Consider the following 19,995-nt stretch of genomic DNA (forward strand, 5'->3'; position numbering starts at 1 on the left):
AAGCTTCCCCCATGGTAAGACACAGCCCCCTGATACAAGGGGACTCAAATGGTTTTGAGTCTCCCCAGAGTTTTGGACACATGGCACACACCTCTTGGAAGCTGGAAGTGTTTTTACCTAACTCAAAAAACCTTCTCAGCACCTCTTTCCACTGAGTCTGTAGGACCCTTTTAAAATTATGGGACACAGCCTTATGCCTGAAAGGGGGAATTTCTTCCCTGCCTTCTTTACGCTGAAAAAGCCGACAACAAGAGCTCAAATCTCAGCAGGCATCTAAGAACTGGGTCCTGTCAGAATAACTGACAAAACAGTTAATAAAGAAAGCTGCTAGCTCTGGTAAGCAGGGAAACAACCAAACCCAGGCACAAGCTCTTTACACATATGCCATCTCAATCATTTTCACCAGCTGAACCCCAAACAAGAACTTATTACGGAGAACAGCTTTGAAGAGAAGCACATCCTTCCCCACAAGCAATCTAAGAAATACAAATTGAAATAAAAAAAACAGTAATAAGAATTCCTTCCCTTCCACTCCCTATTCAACAGAAGAAGGCAGTGCTGCTTTCTCAAGCCACCCAGGGAGCCTGGCTGAAAGCAGGGTGGGAGGCACTGTCTCCCACTGCTGTGCTGTGGCAGCTTCCCACTTGAGCCAGGCCCTGCGCTGAATCCAGCCTGCCAGCTGTGTCTTCTCAATGCCTTATTTCCATATCACAAATACATCTAACTCTGCTCCCCTGAGGGAGCCAGGGGAACAGCACCAGAAAGTTTGGTAAAACAAGCCAGGATGACAGCATGGATGGGAAAATGAGGAAGTGTCTGACAAGGCAATGTTTTCTTGCAAATGGAACAATGTTGTCTTTATTGCATCCCACCGAGTCTCTGCTGTACTTGCACCAGTTTCTGGACCTTCCAGTCACCCTGTACCTCAGGGAGAAGATGCTATGCCCTGTGAACAAAAGCTCAGTGAGTGGTGACCAGTGAGTAATGCCTCCAAGCAGCTGACAAGAAAGAGAAACGGATGCCCACACTGATTCCCCAGTGGGTGGAAATGGCAGCGCTTCTATGCACCTCTCTCAGAGGCAGCTGAGTATGCTGTTCGCATGAGCCTAAGTCCCCTGGCCTTGCAATCCAAAAACAAATGTCATCCTTCGATAAAAGTTGGATTCTTTGCATAAGCGCCACCAGACACATTTATTCTTCATGCTGCCTTGCCTCTGACCTTTCAGTCTGCAGCTCAGACTACAAGGGAATTACTGCAAAAATACCTCAGATCTCCCAGCAGCACCAAGGTGGGACATGCTGCAATTTTTAAAATGGGGAAGAGGAAAGCTAAGTGCGAAAGAAAGCAGTTACTGAGCCTTGCAAAAATAACCAACAAGCAGAGAGCCTTACAAACAATTTTTACACTTATTCCTGAGAACATTTTTGCTTTCCTGAATTACAGTATTCCTTCATCATACAAGTTCATGTTTCAGTTATCAGAAGGTAAAGTCAGCTGGAAGAAAAATCGCAGGATTTTCAGTTCTCACTGGAGCCACACACTGAAATCACAAAGTTTCAACCCTTCCTGCCCTCACTGAGGAGGGCTAGAACAGGAAAATGCTCACTGATACTAGTATTAAAACATGTACCATCTTAGATTCATAACTCAGCACTTGAAGTAGCTGTCAACAGGATCTTAAGTAAAAGACCCACCTAAACCCTTGCTCTGCTAGGACACTTCAGATATAACTGGGAGTTCTATTGCCATTCTCACATTTTCTATTTCACTCAAAAAACAACAACAACAACAGCCAACACCAAACAAAATAAAAATAAATAAAAATAAAAAATAAAAATAAAACACAAATCTGGGGGTTGATTTCAAAACAGGTTTGAAAGTAACTCGGTTTCAGGAGCTTCACTCTTGAGAGGGGCTACCTCATGGTGCCCATTATAAAACAATGTAGTATTGTTCTGCTGGGTTAGTCTTGTTACTGTTCTGGGTAATACAGTAGGTAGATAGATACATAGATAAAGGTTCTTTCTGCCAGGGAAAGTAAAACAGAAAGTCCTCTCCAAAACAATTGTGGATTTTCTAAGCAAACTACACAGTGCAGGACCAAAAGAAGACAGTGTATTATTTGACGGATAAAGATCCATCTATGTATCTTTCTCAGAACAGCAACTGAGGAAAGTCTCAGTCTGTCACCTCAAGACTCGAAAGGGTAGAATTCAAGGGAAGGCAGAATCACTACCAGTCTGTGGAGATCTTGATAAATACTTCTCATGTAGCATGGTCCTATCATAATACTATTTCATTTTGTGGACCAGGTCACTAAAAATTAGAGAAGAGAAAGCCCACACTTCCACAAGCTAAAAAGGTGTTTGGCATTGCTCTTGGATGGGCTATGAAAATGTACACAGCTTCATTAAGCAGTAACTTGCTAAGCCAGTATGACAGTTATTTTCACAGTGTAAACACAGCCCTCCTGGGCAAGAAGCACTTCACAGATCTGTACAGTGTGCGAACAGCTCGACTAAACTGATAATGTTAATTCTAAGTGCCAAGGACACCCATGAAAGTGAGACTTATCTAGTTTTGAAAACTTCAGTATAAGTGCATTCTTGCACAATACTCGCATATCTTTCAAGGTTTTCTTGCTCCAGGGCCAATTCTGCAAAGAAAACAAAAAAGTCTCTCTAAAAGCTATTGATTGATCCCCTTAAATGCATATGCAGGCAAGAAGAGGCATTTACCCAAAACGTCTCTGAACAGCTATCTTATATTAATTATGATCTAGCTTGACAGAATCCTAATAATGATTGGGATCTGTAATAAGAGATCATTTAACAATTAAATTGATAATTATAATAATAACCTCCTTAATAATAGTTTTCTTACTTGGATTGGGAATAATGCTAACCTCATTACCATTTTTCTATTTGTCAGCGTAAAAAAGGCTAAATAAAATCCATTTAAAGAGATTTGTGTTACTAAACCAGCATGCATTTTTAGACTAGATTATGGATGCTGAACTACAAAAATTCAATTTACCAAACTCTATGGCCAAAATAATTGCCTTCTGCAGGAACACTGCAGAAGAAACATGTTTCAGTTTATGCTGTGTTTTGCTTTCCGCTTAAACAAACTGAAGTCTAGCAATGAAACAAGTCTCCTCTTACACAGGCTCAGCTAAGGTAAGCTCAGAACCAGAAGTTCCCATAACTATCTCCAGGACTCAAGGTTCTAGGTCCAAGGGCGAGAGTTTACAGCTCTCAAGCTTAAATTAACCCTCCTTGTAAATAACATGAGAGTTTCCTTCCTTCCTTCCTTCCTCCCTCCCTCCCTCCCTTCCTTCCTTCCCTCCCTCCCTCCTGTCCTTCTTTCCTCCCTCCCTCCCTTCCTTTCTTTCCCTAGCTCCTGTCAGCATTCATTTCATTCCATCTTCATCTCAGCCCTGTCTAATCTTGAGACTCAGAGGCCCCGGGGAACAAGATCCTCTCTGTAGGTGTCCTCTCTATATACCACATATATACACAACATATATACATAACATATACATATATAACATATATATACATATACAACATATATACATAACATATATACATAATATTATATATAACAGGAAAGTGAAAATACGTTCTCCACAGACTTGCCTACACTACAGAGATGGAGGGTCCTGAAGCTGTGAAAAAAGGATGAGGAAAAGGAAGCTTTCCCTCTTTACCTAAGTGTTTTTTTTTCCTCACACATCACAGCTACAGAAGACACTTTACTGTACTGGGAAGAAGGAAATTTCAGGCATCAGGGTGACAGAAGACTGTAGACCACCTTATATTTGTATATCCTTACCTTTCTAAGGTAGTCAAGAAAAAAATAAAAATAAATTAGTCTTCTATTTACATTCATGTTACTTTATACCTAATTCACCTTTCCTAAAATGAGAGAACTACAGGAGCTTGAAAGCAGCTCAAAATCCTCTCTTAAAGAGAATGCATAACATTTACTGTGAGCTAGGGAAAATCTGTCAATTACCCACTTACATCATACCCTGTACCTCTAGAGCATTCAGGCATGCAGCCTGGAAAATGCCATTATTTAAACTTAAAGCAAAATGGGGCTTGCCTAACCAACCACAGTGCAATTGCATCTTGTAAGGGGATCTACATTTGCAAAATAGAGTCTAATATCACTTTATCTTCTTGATTTTTTAAAGGAATCCTACTACAGCTTGACAGCTCTAACAGCAACTGGCATGTACAGAAGGCATTTCCACAGCCTTCTGCCACAAGCTGAGCCTGCCTCGCGACAACAGTGCTGAGCACCACAGCTAACAGTCATGGCATGATCAGAAAGAGTAGCCAGCTGCAACAGATCTGTCTCGTGTTCCAACAGCTGTTCAGAGAAGCTGGGTTCACATGCTGCAGATGGTACCATCCAGCTTCAGCTGGGATAGAAGGCAAGATAAAAAACAATAGTAAGTATACTCTGAAAGCAGAGTCTTTGTACACTGGAAGGAAATGGTCAACACCATGCAGGGAAAGGAAGAACTATAGCAATATCTAGAGCAGGAAGGAAGAAGTCAAGGTTCCTCAGGTCAGATCTATTCTCCATATTTAAGGAAAGCTAACAAAAACACAAGGCTGTGCAAAAAATGATGAAACTCCGTTAGTACGCCAAGGAAAACAACGTGTCTAAGTCTGAATAATAAGTCACTGGGGAAAAACAACACCAGCAACAGGCTTCCCAGACTGAGGAGATTCTACGTACTAAAAATCCTGTGTTATTTGAGTCAATGGTTTCTCTAAACAAACAAACAAACAAACAAAAACATGGCAAAAACCATTTTCAAGTGCCAAAAGTTACAGACACAACTATTTTATACAAAATCCCATCACATGATTTTGGCTTCATATTGCATTAGAAAATCACATAATCATTTAGGTTGGAAAAGACCTTCAAAATCAAGTCCAACCATCACCTAACACTATCAAGTCCATCTCTAAACCATTTTGCTAAGCACCACAATCACATGTCTTTTAAATACCTCCAGGGATGGGGACTCCACCACTTCCCTGGGCAGCCTGTTCCAATGCCCTTTCCATGAAGAAATTCTTCCTGATATCCAGTCTAAACCTGCCCTGGCACAACCTGAGGCCATTTCCTCACATCCTAAAAAGGCAGTCCTAAGCATATGAGAGATATGATGTTCTTGGAATCACATTTAAGTACACAAAATGCATCCCCAGGACTGGGACTCACTGAACAACTAGGACAATCATTTCCTAAATAAGTCAGGAGCAGATAGGAGCAGCCTGGTAGCGTAAAATTAGAGTGATTGTTTTGATTAAATTTTCATATGACTTTATACTCACCCGTACAACCACCACTTGTACAGACACATGTTCAGGCAGTCGAGTGGGAGCCCGGAAATGCATTGCCAAAGCTACCAGAAGGTGAAGAATGGAAATCAGATTCTTGCCATGTATTGCTGCAGGGAACAAGGAAAAGGAAGCAAATAAAAGAATACTGATGCCTTATTTTAAATGAACACCTCTGGGAAAAAGGTAAAAGAATTAAAAAAATGGTTTTGGTGAAGACAATCTTCTTTTTTCCTTCTTCCTTTTCCTAAATTAATGAAGTTTACAAAATAATTTTACAGGTAGCGGAGCCTAGATTTAATTCCCTTCAAGCTACATAACAAATTTAGGATTCCAGACACTTCAGCTCCCTCCCTAGTCAGTGAAATAAAAACAAGTGGACTCAATCACTTTCCTTCCATTGTACTGGAGAATACTGGAGAATTCTGTTTTTAGAAGATGTTCAAAGTGTTAACAAAAGATTACCTGGCTGTAAGAGACAAACACCACCCACAACCTAAGTGAATCAACTTCCTAAACTTCATTCTCACTTTTGGATCATAACAGGCCAAGCTGGAATACAGGGCACTTTCTGCTTAGCCTGTCAGAAACAATATCCTTACACAGGATGCAGCATCTTTTTGACTCTCACTGTGGTAGCCTGAAGGCTTAAATCACCCTCTTGTAATTGAATGACTAAAAAAATTCGCATGTCTGTAGGATTCAAATTCAGGAAGCAAACAAAAAAATTTCTAATGAAAGCATATGCCTAAAGGAACAGCACTTCAATTATCCCACAGCCACGTATGTCTGTCCTTAAACAAAAATCACAGAAGAAGGTACCAGTTAAAATCCACACATGGATTTGGTAACACCCTCTATGCAAATAAATAAAACAACATAGTAAATCACAAAGAGTATGATCAAGCTATTGATTATCACACCCTCCTCTGCCTGTGAAGCTGAGACAGAAAGCATAGCTATGTCCTTACAGTCAACGTTCCACTTGACTGTCCAGCCATGGGGTCGAAGTAAATCATGGACAGCTTCCAGAACAGTCTGCAACTTTTGTTTCTGACCAATTTCAGATTGCGTCACTTCTGCTACATTCAGTTTACGGTCAGCCAATTTTTCTGTATTTGAAGAAAGGAACAAAAAAAGAAACAGGCAATATCAGATTAAACAAGGAGCTGGGTGAGAATAACAACCACAGAGCGGTGGGGATCAGAGCTGTGCTCTGATAGAATTTTTTCAGCAGAGTAATTTTCCACTGAAAGCAAACCTTTCATCAAAGTGTGTCAGTTCCAATAAACCCTGTGATAGAAAACTGGTAAGGTCTGGCAGAACATGCTCACCAATCAGGTGTCAAAATACATAAAAACTTTCAGATTGGCAACAAGTTCGTAATAATACTTACTGTGCCTCCTCTTTTTTTTCCCTGCTGAAAAACATGTGGCACAACATAGCCTTCTCTACGCAAGGAATTTCCACTAGTTCAATGGACTTTTCTAATAATTGAAGTTAATTTAGGACAAAAAAAAAAAAAAGGAAATGCTTGAGTGGACATTTACTTCAGCTTAGTGAGATCTAATTCAGGTTAGCTGAAGGTCTAAAGGAATCTAAAGGAAAGTGTGCCTCCTCAACCCATCAAGAGTCACAGATTTATAGTGACTTACTGGAACCAATTTAGAAAAATACGTTGGTACAATATGGTCATGTTGTCATGACATTGTCACATCATAGTTGATTAACTGCACAAGTGAACTAAAGAAGCAAATTTTGTAAAACACCATTACTAAAATTTGAACTTTGTTTCTGTAATGTAATTATTTGTTGCCAAAATCAGACAAGCCAATTCTTCTCTTCCTCTCCACTGTGGCCCTCATGCCAAAGACATAGGAGCTGAATGTCCCTCTCACAAAAAAAGAAAGCTGAGGAAGGTGCAGAGAGTTCTTCAGCTGCCAGAGCAATGGAAACCACTCGTCTCTTTTCTCCTTCCACTCTAGAGAGTCAAACTCACTGTGCTGATGGGACTAGGAAATCAGGACTGGATCAATATATTCCAACTATGTATTCCAGTATTTAAAACAAAAAAGAAAATAACATACTTAATCAAAGCAGTTTTCACAAAATGGGATGGGCTTCAGAAACATTCCTAAGTTGTCAAAACGTATTATTCCAATAACAAAAATATTTCTGGTCTCAAGTTCAAGAGTGTGTGTCTTCTGAACATTTTTCATAGCTGTGTATATTTTAAAATGACAGAAAAACAGAAGCATTTTAATAACCCAAACAGAAGAGATTTGTAAGTTATCAATTCATGAGTACTTTCAACATTTTGACTGTTTCTATCAATCTACATTAAGAAATTTTTATCATTATCTAAATAATCTTAGCAGGAAAAAAAGTTCTTCAGCCAAGGTATCTGAGCCTTTTTTTTTTTTTTTTTTTTTTTTTAAATAATCTGTCCTAGAAGATTCATTTGTGGTCATGTGTTGTTGTTCCTATCTATTCTCAGCCCAGGTGAACTTCCAGTCAGCAGGGAGAAATTTATTTCTCTTTACCCTGACACCATGTACACCAAGCCACTCCAGCCTCTCTCGGTAGCACAACTTGTACCTTGATAAAATTAACTAAGCAAGGAGCCCCACCTGAATCGATCTAACAGCCACTTGCAAATCTCTTACTCCAAATAGCTTCGGAGTAAGCCCACTAACAAGCTGTTGTCTTTCATCTGCCCATCAAGACAGATCTTGAAACATCTCTCACATACAAGAAGTAGTAACTATTACTTGAGGTTTAATGATCTTAGCTCGTCAGCCCTTCCTGTAGGTAAAAGGACTTGTTACAAAACAGTGGGGTGACTTAATTGTGAGGCCTCAAGCACCAGGAGCACCATGCTTTGACATGCTTTGCTGCCTCTTGCATCACTGAGAGAACATGAAGATAGATAAATTCAGGAAGTCTTGCTGAAGAAATCAAGGTACCACTGAAAAAATCATGTTGAGACAACACAAGACTGGGGCTGAGTTGTGATGGCTTCAGGCTGGGGGAGAAGTATTTGGTCTCCTGTCAGATGCCCAACAGTAAGAAAATAAGGAAAAGTCAGTCCAATCAAAAGTCTCAAGCCTGCAAGAGGTACGTGATCACCTCTCCTCCTGTAAGTTAAGCTAAGCCCAACTATATGGCCATGTATGTATGGACAACTAAGCTCTTTCTACACATATGCAAGCCAGAGGCTGGAAACCAAGGCCTCTACAGACATGTTCCCAACAGCAAATGACTATTATGAAATAAATTACCACCTGCCCAAACACTGGCATGTAAGCACAGGAAGTACAATTCTGCCCTCTTCTTATCCTCTAACGTTAGACTGACATCACACACCAGTGACTATCTTCAGCACTGAGACCAATTTGCAAATCCATTTGCAATACTTCTCCCTGCATCCCAGAAAGGACTCAGAGCAATGCCAGCTCACCTCAATTATTTCAAAGAGCTTACAGAGAAGCAGCAGTAAGAAGGTGCACACCTGTGGTGATTTTACTCATGTGGGTGGCCGAGCTTCACCACAGCTGTTCTCTCACTTCCCCTCCTCAAAGGGAAAGGGGGAGAAAATACGATGCAAAGGGCTCAAGGGTTGAGATAAGGACAGGGAAATAACTCAACAATTATCGTCATGGGCAAAACAGACTCAGCATAGGGAGATTAATAAAATTTATTGCCTATTACTAACAAGCTAGAGAATTGAGAAACAAAGAAAACAAACTAGAACACCTTCCCTCCATTCACCTTCTTCTACCTCTGCCCCCCAAAGTGGCGCAGGGGAATGGGGGCTGCAGTCAGTCCCCAATGCTCCATCTCTGCCGCCCCTTCATGGTCACTCTCCGCCCCTGCTCCATGTGGGGTCCCTCCCACGGGATGCCGTCCTTTCCGAACTGGTCCTGCGTGGGCTGCCCACAAGCAGCAGCTCTTCAAGAACTGCTCCCACATAGGTCTGTACCACTGGGTCTATCCATCAGGAGCATACTGCTCCAACCTGGGTCCCCCACAGGCGGCAGCTCCCCCCAGACCCCCTGCTCCTTCATGGGTTCCTCTCCACGGGCTGCAGCTACGGCCCAGGGCCTGCTCCTGTGGGGGCTCTCCATGGGCTACAGCCTCCTTCACTGCAGGTCCACCTTCTCCATGGGGGGCTCCTCCACAGGCTGCAGCACGGAGATCTGCTCCACCATGGGACCCATGGGCTGCAGGGGGACAGCCTGCTCCACCAGGGGCCTCTCTACACGCGGCAGGGGAACAGCTGCTGCGTGCCTGGAGCACCTTCTGCACTCACCTTGGGGGCTGCAGGGCTGGTTCTCACTCCTTGCTCTCCCAGTTGCTGTTGTGTAGCAGTTTTGTGTTTTTCTTTTTTCCCTTCTTTCTTAAATCTGCTCTCACAGAGGCACAAACAACATCACGTATTGGCTCGGCTCTGGGCAGCAGTGGGTCCTTTTGGAGCTGGCTGAAACTGGCACTTATCTAACATGGGGCAGCTGCTGGATTCTCCTCATAGAAGCCATCCCTGCAGTCCCCCCACTACCAAAACCTTGTCAAGTAAACCCACAACACCTTGGTGTTAAGACTGGCAAGGTAATTCACTGAGAGATTTAAGTAACAGCGTAAGACCTCAGCTCCTTTTTCTGAATGCCTTTATGTAAGAGTACCAGAGCAATGTTCAACTGGAAATTCTCTGTAAGAGACAAACCACCAGATGCTATCCCAGACCTGGAATTAATTTGCATTCACACAAATACTCCTCAGCTAAACTAACAATACCCCACCTCACCACACTATGGCTGGAAGGTCCCAGTTACAGTCTAACCAAAAAGTATTAGAAGTACTGTCATTTTATTCCTCAAGCTACTTTTAATTGCACACAAATTGTTGTTAACGAATTGTAAAAGCTTATGTTCACCAAAACACTGCAAAACTTATTTAAGGAGCATATGCAGAAAATTCAGTAAAAAGTATCAGTTAGCACCAATGGAATTAGCAACGCTAAGTCCTCTTGCCCCACTCTGACACATATATCCATAACCCAGCCCACTCTTGAAAACATGCCATAGGCAGACAGCTCTCAGCTTACTTAGCTGTTTCCAAGAAACTGTGTGGATCTACACTGGCACTTGAAGCTTCAAGTCTCTTTGTTTGCTAAAAATACCCCTATAAATCAATGCAACTTCATTAAAGTTCTTCTCCATTGTGCTTCTCGCATAAGCACACATACCGACTGCAGAGATGTAAGGGCGTTGCAAAATCACAGTTGCTTAACTGACTATATCCCCTCATGTATTATTTGCATAGAAGAGCACATTGTAAGTATGTGTCTAGTGTTATGCATTCTCTTTTATCCTTTTTTGTTGTTGTTGTTTTTTCTCCCTTAAAAGTAATTCAGTTATGGCCTCAAGAATAGCTTTCAGTCCAAAAAGCCTTCAGGATCAAACTGTGCAGAAAAAATTTTGGACCACATGTCTCCTGCTTGGTCTCCTGCTGTAAACACAAATTTCTCCACCTTTTTTCTGCCACATTTCAGCTCTCTGGATTATTTTTAGTCCACAAATTTGCTACCTGAGAATCATCCTGATTTCCACCCCTTTCAGCAGACTGCCTGAGAAGAACAGATGGAGAAGCTGACACTGTAGCTATCACTGAAACAAACTGTATCCCTGGTGAGATGCTAAGTTACTGCACAGACTCCCTGCTGTCTGCAGCTTTGGAAGGGATCAGTTTTGGACTCCTTTCAGTCTTTGGGGCCACCTTCTCTTGTGTGAACTCACCTAGCAGCTTCTGCAGCACCTGCCCATCATAAAGGTCCTCTTCAAGCTGTTTGACAATGATTCTCTCCTCCACCAGCACATCATTAATCCAGTCAATTAGAACCTGGAAGTATAGAAAGAGGAGGCAAATGTGTAAAAAAAATACTGAAATACGTTCCTTTGAGCAGTGATCAGGAATAGAAATATATTCCATGCAATAATCAGGAATAGTAAACAGAAAGAGTAACCGTATTTATGTATTTCCAAGTTACAGAGAAAAAACAAAGAGATATTTTTGCTTTTTCTGTTTTTAATTCAGGTCTGGCAACATGGTAACTGTAGTGCCCTCTATTTTTCCTCTTTAAAACCTCTCCTCATTCCACCAATGCTAAAGCAAGTAGCAACTAGCAGCTCTACAGCAATCACCTTTGCTAGTATCTAACAAACCTGCTTTCCGGGTCCAAAAACTCCTGTCATCTGTTTTACACAATCAGCACACCTGCCAGTAGAGAACAAGAGTCCCATGAACCCGAAGGCTCCCAGCACTCCCACTGTCATCTCTATCCTGAACAGACATGAGTAGTAGACCAGGAAGAAGAGCTTCAGAGAGGAAAGAGTGAATGCTCCCACTAATAGGAGCTAAACAGACCCACTAGATAGATCCTTGCCATTAGGCAAAAGGACTACACATTTTATCTTCAGCTATTACAGAAGACTGTAATTAAAACTTTGGTCAACTTGGTCTGATAACCGTTCAACAATATATGTAAGTAATAGTCCCCTTATGCTGACCACCATAACTATAAAAGTCATTGTCACCTACAAAACAGGAATGAATGTAAAGAACCTGTAAAAAGAAAAGGAACTGAGTTAAGTTTTCCAGGTGCCGAAGATAATAATTTCCAAACAGTTACAGGAAAAACCACATTGACTGTTTCAAGTTGGCAGGAGTGTTTTCCTCCAATTTATTATTTGGAAAATTAAATGACTTGCAAAATAATATAGTGGGAATATTGTGGGAAGAGATGTAAAGTTACTGCTAAATCCTTGATTCATAAGAGGAGAAGAGTATTGCCAACCACAAATGTGCAAAATACATTAAGGGGAGCTACCTAAAATAACGAGCATCAATTAAAAAGTCTACAGTTTTTAATTTGCTTCACATACAACTTGCGGATGCTTTAAATTCACTTTCTGATCAGGCCCCATAATTCTGCCTCTTTTTGGCGGTCATGATAGCTAAGAACTTTTTGTTTTGTTTTGTTTAATATTCAGGACATTATGAAAAAAAGGTAAATAAAACATAGATAGGATTGCACTCAAACACATGCGTTGGCAATCCTACAAAACACGAATATTTGAGTATATTGGTCACATGGATATTTAAGTAATTCAGCTTACTTACTGAGGTTCATTGAGTCTACCAACTTTAGGGAGGCTTTGTTAGGCTTAATGTTCAAAAGTAAGTTTACAATCCAAACATGAAATGCTTATGCTTCATCTCTAACCTGTATCTTCAGTACTTACAAAGCATGCTGAAAATGTGCAGGGTTGAAACTCAGCTCTAAATAGCATAAGCGGCAAATTTTAGCTGGGTGATATGGCAACCAGTCAATTCACAGAAAGCAAGGATCATCATCAATGCACACAGATGTAAATCAAATCCTTTTTGCCCCCTAAACTGCACAGAAGGAGAAAAACTTTCAATAATAAAAACAAAGTATCAAAAGTGGTCCTCTCTAGTGCAGGTAAAGGAAAGATAAAGTGACATCAAAAAAAAGATGTGGATATAAAAGGATACGCTCCACACCAGTTTAATTGCTCTACTGCTGCCCTGCAATGTTACAGGAGCCTTATCTATTACTTGGGTCATTCCCTCCATCAGACGGCATCCTCTGTGTGGTTATAACTACCACAATTGTTTCGACACATGCATCCAAGACCCATGCTCCCACACCCACCTAATGCTATTTGTTGGGCAGGGGGATCATCCAATTTATACAGAATCACAGAATCATCTAGGTTGGAAGAGACCTCCAAGATCACCTAGTCCAACCTCTGACCTAACACTAACAACTCCTCCACTAAACCAGATCACTAAGCTCTACATCTAAATGTCTTTTAAAGACCTCCAGGGATGGTGACTCAACCACTTCCCTGGGCAGCCCATTCCAATGCCTAACAACCCTTTCGGTAAAGAAGTTCTTCCTCATATCCAACCTAAACCTCCTCTGGCACAACTTTAGCCCATTCCCCCTCATCCTGTCACCAGGCACGTGGGAGAATAGACCAATCCCCACCTCGCTACAGCCTCCTTTAAGGTATCTATAGAGTGCGATAAGGTCGCCCCCAAGCCTCCTCTTCTCCAGACTAAACAATCCCAGCTCCCTCAGCCGCTCCTCATAAGACTTGTTCTCCAGACACCTCACCAGCTTCGTTGCCCGTCTCTGGACTCGCTCGAGCATCTCGATGTCGTTCTTGTAGCGATGGGCCCAAAACTGAACACAGTACTCGAGGTGCGGCCTCACCAGAGCCACGTACAGGGGGACAATCACTTCCTTAGCCCTCCTGGCCACACTGTTTCTTATACAAGCCAGGATGCTGTTGGCCTTCTTGGCCACCTGAGCACACTGCTGGCTCATATTCAGCTGACTATCAACCAGTACTCCCAGGTCCTTCTCTGCCAGGCAGCTTTCCAACCACTCATCTCCCAGCCTGTAGCACTGCTTGGGGTTGTTGTGCCCCAGGTGCAGGACCTGGCACTTGGCCTTACTGAACTTCATACAGTTGACCTCAGCCCATCGGTCCAGCCTATCCAGATCATCCTGCAGAGCCTTCCTACCCTCGAGCAGATCAACGCATGCACCTAACTTGGTGTCGTCTGCAAACTTACTGAGGGTGCACTCGATCCCCTCATCCAGATCATCGATAAAGATATTAAAGAGAACTGGCCCCAGTACTGAGCCCTGGGGGACTCCACTAGTGACCGGCCTCCAACTGGATTTAACTCCATTCACCACGACTCTTTGGGCCTGGCTATCCAACCAGTTTTTAACCCAATGAAGCTTACGCCAGTCCAAGCCAAGAGCAGCCAGTTTCTTGAGGAGAATGCAGTAGGAAACATTGTCCAAAGCCTTACTGAAGTCAAGGTAGACCACATCCACAGCCTTTCCCTCATCCACTAAGCGCGTCGCTTTGTCATAGAAGGAGATCAGGTTCATCAAGCAGGACCTGCCTTTCATAAACCCATGCTGACTGGGCCTGATCACCTGCTTGCCCTGCAAGTGCCGCGTGATGACACTCAAGATAATCTGCTCCATGAGCTTTCCTGGCACTGAGGTCAAATTAACAGGCCTATAGTTTCCTGGGTCTACCCTCCGGCCCTTCTTGTAGATGGGTGTGACGTTTGCTAGCTGCCAGTCGACTGGGACCTCCCCTGATAGCCACGGCTGCTGATAAATGATGGAAAGCGGCTTGGCCAGTTCTTCCAGCAGTTCTCTCAGTACCCTCGGGTGGATCCCATCCGGCCCCATCAACTTGCATACATCTAAGTGTTGTAGCACGTCGCGAACCATTTCCTTGTGGATTGTGAGGGCCACATTCTGCTCCCCATCCCCTTCCACCAGCTCAGAGTATTGGGTATCTTTTCTCTCTCTCCTTCTCCTGCCTCATGCTTCCCTGCTGCAGTACCTTTGTGGCTTCAGTGAATTGACAATGCACTTCTGCTTGAGCAGCCTGTGTCAGACACAGCCTGATGGCACACCTGCTCCCCCGGCACCTGGAGTCCTGGTTTGAGCAGGGAACTGCAGCACTGTGCCATGGTAGCTACAGCCAAGCTCCCACTCTGACTACAGTCACAGGGGAAAGGCTGAGAAGCCCATCTCCCAGCAGATGCTCCAATGTGTCCTGGAAACCATCTTGTTCTAGTGTCACATAGCCTGATATACACACACACACACATATATATTGCATACAGACAGAGAGAAAAATGTCAAGACAATTGCTCTTTCGGCATTTCATCCTCTACCATTCTCAGGATGCCTCTTCAAGAGTCTCTGGCTCAGGTAAACTCTCCCTGCTCAGTCCTTCTCTTCTAGATTCAAAGCTAGGATTTTTGAAGAATCATGACATGTCATCTGCCACCAGGAACAGGGCATGAAACCTTTGTATTTCCTTTGAAAACCCCAAACAAAATTAGTTCATTGGAGATTATAGCCAGCAAAAGTTAAATGCAAGAAGATGCAGTCTAAATAAAGCAGCAGAGCTCTGCTCTGCAGGTGGTAAAACACGACTACATTTGGAGAGAAAACTCCAATTAGCTATTCTTGTCTCTTTCAATCTTTTTCAGAAGACAGCAGGACATTTATGGTAAATGGTTGGAGAGGGACATGAGACAAGTTAGTAAAGGACTGCCTTATCTGAAAGACAATGAGAAGAGGAATAGCCTTGAAAACTATTCACCAGTGATACAGAAAAGCAACTCCTAAGTAATGAGATATTTTCTTGTCACAGATCATCTCAGAAGAGATTTTTGAAGTCTTTCAATAGTGACCACCCAACTCCAAAATGATGAAAGGTTGACATACATAGACACCAAAAGAAAACCACCCGAAGTCATAGAAGATTTGGGTCAATCCATGGGACTACAGAGATTTACAGAGCAGGCTTTCAAAAAATCACCTGAAATTAAGCTGAAACTATCATATGACAATCAAATCCCCTCACAGTCCTAATATGAAGATGTCTGATTTCCCTAAGCCCTCAAAAGCATTGTTAAATATGACTCAGGATGCTAAACTATTTGAAACCTGTACTTAACACGTTATTTTTTCCTGTGCTGAATAGTTTTGAAGTCAAAATCCAGAAAATGCCAAGGAATTAAAAACAAAAGTCTGGAAGTACCTTCTAATATAGGAGCCAACATCTTATTTCCAAAAGTTTAGGCACAGAAGAATTATGAAGCAGCTTTGGAAATATTCTCATATGGGTATAGGTTGTTAAAAAGGGAAATACTTACACTATGTAGTACTTAAATGTTTCAGAGAAATCTAGCACTGAAAAAATTTTGGGAAAGAAGTACATAAAAGGATACTAATGATACGAGATCTAGCCATAGTTACTTTTTTTTTAATAGAGTAGCACCTGAATGAAAGAAAAATACCCTAAAGAATGTTCTAACTTCTTTAGTATTCAGACTACAACTCCATCTCTGGTAGGAAAACAAATTTGCAATTTATATTAAAAAAAAAGTTTTTATACAGTCCTTGAAGAGTGACAAATGTTGCAATTTAAAACAAACAAACTCCACACACCCTCAATTTTCCTGTTGTAACTCTTAATTTCTTGAGTGTGTCTTAATTAGGAGCCTGGAAAATCTTTTTGCACTGATTTTTATTCTTACTTTTTATTTTTTGCAAGGGATGTAAAGCACTATTTTGCTTATTGAAATGACTAACACACAGAAATACATTGTGACACTTTTTTCATGGAGAGTCAATGCTCCAGCTCTTTAGAATTGCTCCTTCATGCAAAGACAGAAGCAGAAAATGTTCAATAACCTGAATTTCTAAAAATTTAAACCGTTTGATACAGGCACAGAGTGCCTTGTGGGAAGCAGACATAAGGTGAAGCCAGAGTTCTTCCTGTGTGTGAAAATACGCTTAACTTGGATCTCTCTGGCCTCAAACTCCTCTACCCATTCCTTCACGTCTGTGTGTCTGTACTTTATGTATCTTCACTTCAATATTAATTTCTAAGGTAGGGCTACATTTGCTGCCTTTAAAATGTGTGTAAGAAGGAGTGAGGAATTGCTTGACTGCAAAGCCTGTTGTCCCAGTGTCAGCCGTAACACCATGCTTCTCCTTACATGCAATGGCTGGTGAAACCACCAGCAGATCCCACGTACAGCTAATGATCTTGAATTCACCTCAACCTCACCTTGTTCAGTACTTGCAGACTCACAAAGTCGCATGCTGGTACATGGAAATGTTTGTTATGTCTCTTAACTAGAGCACACTTTTATGAAAAGCTGCTTTTCTATGAAGTTTTCATAGAATCATAGAATGGCCTGTGTTGAAAAGGACCTTAAAAGATCATCTAGTTTCAACTTCCCTGCTCTGGGCAGGGTTGCCAACCACTAGAGCAGACAGTATAGTATTTGGGATTAGCAGTGATTTTAAAACTTTTATATAATATCCCTGTGTCCTCAAAACCACGCCTGTCCTTTCACACATATTCACACTCATAGAAAACATCTCTGAATTGCGTCAAATGCTCAGACACGTTTGTAGTTGTAAAATTTCCAGTGGTGCTTTAAATTCTGACACATCCACTTACTAAATCATTTTTTGGCCACATGTATATGTGTGATTTAATGAGCCATGCTGCATTACTAAACACTGGGTTGAAAACTGAAATTTGCCATGAGGCAGAGAGCTGGGAGAAAAGAGTGGTAGACATCCAGAAGGAAAAATAAGCCATCTGCCTGGCCTATTTAGTTTTTAATTTTCATGAAATGGGTTTTTATATCAAACTTCACCAGCTTCGTGAAGCATTTTTGTTCTGCAGGTTTGCTACTCCCATAGTGGCGAGGCACATTCAGAATTAATCTGCAGAGTTCAAGGGTATAAAGGCCCCACAGCCACTCTACAGAATAATGAACAAAATGAAAAACAAGACAAACTGCATGAATGCATCTGGCACAATGAGAAAATGGGAAACCCAGTCACAAAAACAGCAAAGAAAGGAAGCCCTGATTTTAATGACCCTTTTCACCCCTGACTACTGGGAGAATTAGGAAGCACAGATCAAAGGTATGAAGGTTTAACTGACTTCAGGGTTGAACATAGAAATTAATATTAGAAATTCTTACTCAGGTCTGGAAACTATTGACTAAGTACAAAGCACTGGCCAGCTGCAAACGGAGAGAAGGCCTCTTGTTTTTAAAAGCAGGCCTTTGAAAGAGCGTACAGGAAACAAGGTTTCATTTGGTCACACATGAAACCTTATCAAAAGGAAACAGCTTCATTTTGGTTTTCTCTTCACCACAGTGAATTTTAAAAAGCCGTAAGTGTTGACATTGAAAAGATGGTAATTTATTGGAAAGTAAATTATTTACTACAAATTCAGAATGCTTACTCATCTCAGGTAGTACCTAGAGCAGCAGTGTTTGATCCATGTAGTTTAGACATTAAAGTTTAGCTTTAAGGGCCAAAGGTTGTTGCAGCATCAGTTGATCTTATCAAGTCTCTGATCTTACCAAGTCACCTTGCAACTCTTAACTTGCTGTCTTTGGTCAAGGCAAGCCATTTACTAACAGAACCCAATTTTTGCAGGCTCCTGTTGTATACTTTTGGATTCAAATGGTAGAAGCATATTTTATCTATCAAAATACATGAGAAAAGCCTAGGAAATCTGCCACTTATGTTGGTGGCATAAGTGTCAGATCAGAAATGTGTGACTATATTTCTAAGATTCTGATTCAATTCCTACAGCCTATTAAGTACAATGATGTTTTGGATCTTCTACCTCAGTCGCATCTGAACCAGAAGGGGGTAAAAAAAGATTCCTTCCACCTTTGCATCCCATACACAAAGAAAAATCCATGAACAACAAGGAAAGCGCACATAGATCAGCCTCCTAAGTTTTGAACACATTTAAAAAGAGAGCTAGAAGAGCCACCAACACTCTTTAGAATTAGCGACATGGATCAGCTAAGGGAATTATAGGTATTAATGGAAACTGAACTGTAAACAGATTTGCAATAGCATAATAGCAAACTAGACTTGATTCTAAGTATCACAGACATTGTTTCTTCTTGTTTGCTCCAGATACATCACAGGATACACTTCAGGGTCCAGTCACAAAACAGCCCAAATGCAAAACTCAAACTCTTTGATTTAGTTGTTCTCTTGCCACTTGGCAAATATTGGATGATATGTAAAAGAAGCTCACATATTTCAGACACTAGAAACAGAGTATTTTGTGAGTCAATTATTTATACTATACATATAAATAACAACACATCTTTTCCTGATCTGAATTTCCAGCTTTGTGTCTGTCTAGCCATGTCCCAAACTGCATTTGCACACAGGGCAAACAAGGCCATGTAGGGAACTTATCTGAACACATGAGCATATCACTTCATAGTGACAAATTGTGGCAAACTATTTTTAGAATACTGTCAATGCTGATAACAAACAACACTTTAAGGTGTAATTTAGTTCCTAGTGATTTTAATATGAGCAATAGGATTTAAAGCGTGTATTTTTGCATCCCCAACTAAGCAGCCTTCAGTGAGGGGATTTACTCTATATTTGCTTTAATAAGAATGAGTTTGTTTTTTTTTTCCTTTTGGATTCTTCATCACCACAGTGTTACACAGTTTGAATCCCAGCAGCTCTGTCAAAATCGCTTCCAAATGCTCACAAAAGCTTGCACCAAACAATTCGCTATGCTTTTAATTCCTATGGCACCAGGCTAGTAGAAATTAAAACAACATTTTGCAGAGACAAAGAGGTATTAAATCAGTGTCAGCAACAGATATCTCTGCTTCCTTTCTGCACTGAGTTCTATCTACCCCAACTGCATGTGACTGACAGGAGAACAGAAACACTCAAAATCAGTGATGGCAAACCATTGGCATGTCTTACTCTGGTGTTGAAAGAGATTTGGGCTGGCACCAATGAAACTAAGTTATACTGCCAAATTTGAAGAGGCATCAGGCTCTGTTGCTGCTATTGACACATTCCTCTTTGAGGGAAAAAGAGAGAGAACTACTTTGAACTATAACAACCTCAATCTATTCAACTCCTTGTGAGACCATGGAGATCTTTGATTTCAAGCTCTGCGGGGC

At 41.4% G+C, this 19,995-nt stretch overlaps 1 protein-coding gene across 3 annotated transcripts in view; it reads right to left on the reverse strand.

Moving 5' to 3' along the window:
- Positions 1-19,995, reverse strand: part of PARVB (parvin beta) — a 70,997-nt gene that overhangs the window by 18,251 nt on the left and 32,751 nt on the right. For all 3 annotated transcript variants that reach the window (XM_035550947.2, XM_050708392.1, XM_050708393.1), the window contains exons 4-6: positions 11,163-11,265; positions 6,339-6,479; positions 5,362-5,477 (exon numbers count right to left, since the gene is read on the reverse strand). In XM_035550947.2, coding sequence (XP_035406840.1) covers positions 5,362-5,477; positions 6,339-6,479; positions 11,163-11,265 — 360 coding nt within the window. The remainder of the gene's footprint in view (positions 1-5,361; positions 5,478-6,338; positions 6,480-11,162; positions 11,266-19,995) is intronic.

The sequence above is a fragment of the Cygnus atratus genome, chromosome 1, assembly GCF_013377495.2.
Source record: "Cygnus atratus isolate AKBS03 ecotype Queensland, Australia chromosome 1, CAtr_DNAZoo_HiC_assembly, whole genome shotgun sequence".
NCBI classification, from domain to species: Eukaryota; Metazoa; Chordata; class Aves; order Anseriformes; family Anatidae; genus Cygnus; species Cygnus atratus.